The 3,539-nt window shown below is 50.5% G+C and overlaps 3 protein-coding genes across 3 annotated transcripts; 1 reads left to right on the top strand and 2 right to left on the bottom strand.

Moving 5' to 3' along the window:
- Positions 1–181: 181 nt before the first annotated feature.
- H257_19281 (hypothetical protein) lies at positions 182–1,636 on the bottom strand. The gene has a single exon (XM_009848426.1). It carries the CDS (start codon positions 979–981, stop codon positions 601–603), a length of 381 nt encoding a protein of 126 aa, XP_009846728.1. The 5' UTR covers positions 982–1,636; the 3' UTR covers positions 182–600.
- A 397-nt stretch (positions 1,637–2,033) lies between these two features.
- Positions 2,034–3,206, top strand: H257_19280 (hypothetical protein). The gene is made up of 5 exons (XM_009848425.1): positions 2,034–2,097; positions 2,148–2,423; positions 2,472–2,553; positions 2,621–2,705; positions 2,749–3,206. The coding sequence occupies exons 1-5, from the start codon at positions 2,038–2,040 to the stop codon at positions 2,864–2,866; spliced, it is 621 nt and encodes a 206-aa protein (XP_009846727.1). The 5' UTR covers positions 2,034–2,037; the 3' UTR covers positions 2,867–3,206.
- H257_19279 (hypothetical protein) lies at positions 2,713–3,539 on the bottom strand. The gene is made up of 5 exons (XM_009848424.1): positions 3,473–3,539; positions 3,358–3,425; positions 3,200–3,310; positions 3,056–3,145; positions 2,713–2,999 (listed from the first exon to the last, which is right to left on the bottom strand). The coding sequence occupies exons 1-5, from the start codon at positions 3,524–3,526 to the stop codon at positions 2,867–2,869; spliced, it is 456 nt and encodes a 151-aa protein (XP_009846726.1). The 5' UTR covers positions 3,527–3,539; the 3' UTR covers positions 2,713–2,866.

Here is a 3,539-nt window from a genome sequence, read left to right as displayed (position 1 = left end):
CTTTATCCTATATACTATGTAATGCAACTATACTATCCGGAACCGGGTTTCACTCTTATCCGGTTTATAATGGGATTGGCTGGAAATATTTCACCGATCCAAATGATGCGGTTGGATTGGCCAGAGATCCAGCTCTCTACTCTACTCTATTCAGTGCAAAAACCGGACAGCACACTCCCAGGTCTCATTCTTCGATTTGCCGTGCAACGCCCACCCTTCTTCCACGCACTTAGGATGCCGCCGGTCCATTGCGCAGCGTACGTCTGCCGTTGAACTCACCCGAACGTGTGTGTTCTTTATGTCCCCATTCGGCGCGCTGCCTATCTTCTGAAGCACCTTCGTCGACCAGTGGAGTTTTGAGCGACTGGTTTTGCTGGGATTTCCGTTTGCATTTGGAAGTACCTTTGGACGTTGCGTGCTGTACGTCGATTCTGTCCGTTTCTTGTTGTGTGGGTGGATGTGCTTGTAGCCAATATTTTCGATCCGATTGGCCCAAGCGATATCCAAGCCATGAATACTAGTATGTACATATACACCATTGGTCGTTGGCCTTTCTCCTAGTCCTCTTTTACGCTCTTGCGTTTTGGCAGCCTTCGATTCCTAGTATGTACACTTGCACACTATTTTGGCACGGGATGTTGTTACCCTAGTACATTTGTACTTTGACCACCGTCGTGAGCGTTGCAATGGATCGCAAACCTTTAGTATGTACAGCAATCTCCTTGCTTGGGATGTTTTTCTCCTAGCCCTCCCTTCTTGTCGGTGCGCTGCCAAACCTTCAATCAGTATGTCGAGCGTCGATATGTGCTTCGTTCGTGTGTTTTCCTGTAGTTGGCATCCACGCCGCCATGTCCCCTTGCTCGGCTTTGCATTCGATGTGCCATTTGATGGTCGAAGTGCTTGGTTTGGTGGTATAGCAGCGTCCTCTTTTCGATCATGTTCCGTGTGTGAACTTCCGTAGCCATAACTGCGCTTGCCCATTGTGGTGGAATTCCTCGTGGCCCGATTGGCTTGTGATGGTCAGTACAAACGTTTTGGCGAATGGTGGTGTACTTTGTAGTCTTTCGCAGCCATCCATTTGACTTCGTTGGACGGAGTGTGTTTGCCTCCCCGGCCGTTTGTGTGTGGTTGTGGTCCTTGTAGCGTTGCCGCCGTGTCTACTGTACGCTTCCGCCATGGTGCTCGCCCTTCAGCCTATCTCTGACTTCATCGTGGTATGACTTGTTCGCAATCAGTCGTGTGTGGGCGTGCTTCTTCTAGACCTGTGACCTGCTGGCCCAACTCGTCCTCCTTGGTGTGAACCCTCGTCACGTGTTGTGGATGTGTTGCGTTCTCCGCCTGTGTGCCCATTTCGTTCCATTATATGTCTCCTCCAGAAGGTTTGATGCTCGCTTTTTCCCCTACTGCTGGCCATGGTGTGAGAAGTTGGGGCTGTTGCTGTTGCCTCGTGTTATCCTCATGCCTTTTTTGAATCATGCTTGTGCCTGCGGACTTGAACGCCTTGCCATCCTTATTTTTGTGCCTGCGGACTTGAGCGCCTTGCCATCCTTATTTTTGCCGAAACCCGAAAAACCCCAAAATCCATGCTGCCCTGGTGTCTTTAATTCCTGTCCACTTAGGACAGGTGCTGGGTGATGGCCTCATCACCCAGATCCCCAACCGACGGGAGGCCACGTTGTCGTCGTGGTTGGGCTTGTCACCAAGAGCCTCCCAAAACCATCGTAGCGTTTGTACCGAGTTAATCCCAAAACTTAATCCAAACGTTTACATTTCCCGATTCGAGTAGTACAATAAATATATACTTCGAAGTAGTACTGTACTCCGAGCATATATTACAGTTCAAAAATTCTTCTCGAGGGCTATTATTATACTACTATTAATAGTAGAAATACTACTAGTAGTAGGAATTTATTTCGGAGTACTACTGTACTAACTTACAGTTAGTACGGATTAATAGTACCACAGTATTGATAGTATTGTTTTGTGCCAATTATTAATACAATAAAAATATTTTTGTGTCATTGGAATTCTAACGACATGACCAAAACGACGGTGAAAGCGTTCGTGGTTGGGTCCACAAGTGTGGTTGTGCAAGAGGTAGTAGGATCGACTAGCATCGTAGTAGTAATACTAACACGCCAACCAAGGAACTGGGTCGGGTGGACGACAGTGGCGCGGGGCTCGGCATCGGATGGTACGTGTGGCCCTCGGCCATCAAGCTCGCGGCCTTCCTCGACCGCAACCGGCACTTGGTGCATGCCAAGCGGGTGCTCGAGCTCGGAGCTGGCACAGCGCTGCCAGGTCTACTGGCGGCAAAACTCTCAGCTGCACACGTGACACTGACAGACAAAGACGAGGCGGACTTATGCAATGCCAGGGACGCCGTTTTATTGAACCACATCCCGCCGTCCAAAGTGACGCTGGTACATGACAACATCCAAACGAGTTGTTGCTTCCAATGTGCAATGTAGACGCCACTCGTGTGGGGACAGGACTTTGCGGGTGGCTCCATCGACGTGATCTTGGCTGCCGATTGCTTTTACAACGCCCATGGTATTAACTAGTAGCACCTCCCAACTCCTCAACATGCCATCCATATATGTTGCAATGGTCGACGTAGATTTTGAAGACATCCTTGCGACCATGGCGTACGTGATCCGTCGCAATCCGCACTGTGTCGTGTACACGACCTACCAGCTTCGAAGGTACGAGTCCCACGGTGTATGTACATCTCTTATACGTAGTTAGTGCGCACTACACCATCCAACCCTACTTGGCACGGTGGAAGTTGCACGCCAAGGAGGTGCCATGTCCAGCCTCGGACGACGACGTCAGTGTCTTTTTGGTGGAAATACGGGGATGTTGACTATCGCAATCGTTTCAGTCGAGCAGGGGGGCCACGTGGGGGGTTCGGTGGCGATGGCTCATCATGTTTTCGTTTGGTGGTGGTCGGGTGGACTTGGGGAGGCGTGGGGTCGGCGCCCTTCAATGACACGGCCCTGTTGGATCGTCATTACGACCACACAGTCAAGGTACTCGTGGTTTGATGACGTACTTGATGTCGGCCGCCAGCAACGCCCCCCCCAGCACATCCAACTGGCCTTGCTGCTTGAGCTTGATCGCTTCCTCAATCAGCCGTCCGATTCTAGTGCCAAAGCGACGATAACACCCTTTAGATTATATCCCATCATTTACGTACTTGTTGTACACGACAAAATTGAGAAACTCGACGCATGCCTTGGTCATGGAGGGCAGGCCCAGCCAGTCCAGGAACGCCTTGGTGTGGCCCATAAAGTTGGTGCTGCGCTTCCTACCACGGGGTTCAAACGTGTTTGTGTGTGTTGGTTTTCTGTTTACTTGGAGAAATCCAAATATGTCGACGTATCCATGTCTTGGGTTCGTTTGTCGGCAAACTTCATCCGCTCCTAAGCCGCATCTGAGCCCTCGACAGCCACGTCAACGAACGACGTACCAAAAAGTACAGCTGAAACGCATTCAACTCCATGCTCTCGTACGATGCAAACATGTCGAGCTCGTCC

The sequence above is a fragment of the Aphanomyces astaci genome (assembly GCF_000520075.1).
Source record: "Aphanomyces astaci strain APO3 unplaced genomic scaffold supercont1.453, whole genome shotgun sequence".
NCBI classification, from domain to species: Eukaryota; Oomycota; class Saprolegniomycetes; order Saprolegniales; family Verrucalvaceae; genus Aphanomyces; species Aphanomyces astaci.
The sequence above is the reverse complement of the archived record's forward strand: the minus strand, read 5'-3'. Positions and strand labels throughout refer to the sequence as shown.

Coding starts and splice junctions, on each gene's coding strand:
- H257_19280 (XM_009848425.1), top strand. CDS start 2,038: ATGACCAAAACGACGGTGAAAGCGTTCGTGGTTGGGTCCACAAGTGTG. Junction 2,098..2,147: donor CAAGTGTGGTTGTGCAAGAG/GTAGTAGGATCG, acceptor ACGCCAACCAAG/GAACTGGGTCGGGTGGACGA. Junction 2,554..2,620: donor TTGCTTTTACAACGCCCATG/GTATTAACTAGT, acceptor TGGTCGACGTAG/ATTTTGAAGACATCCTTGCG.
- H257_19279 (XM_009848424.1), bottom strand. CDS start 3,526: ATGTTTGCATCGTACGAGAGCATGGAGTTGAATGCGTTTCAGCTGTAC. Junction 3,311..3,357: donor ACATATTTGGATTTCTCCAA/GTAAACAGAAAA, acceptor ACCCCGTGGTAG/GAAGCGCAGCACCAACTTTA. Junction 3,146..3,199: donor AATTTTGTCGTGTACAACAA/GTACGTAAATGA, acceptor CTTTGGCACTAG/AATCGGACGGCTGATTGAGG.
- H257_19281 (XM_009848426.1), bottom strand. CDS start 981: ATGGGCAAGCGCAGTTATGGCTACGGAAGTTCACACACGGAACATGAT.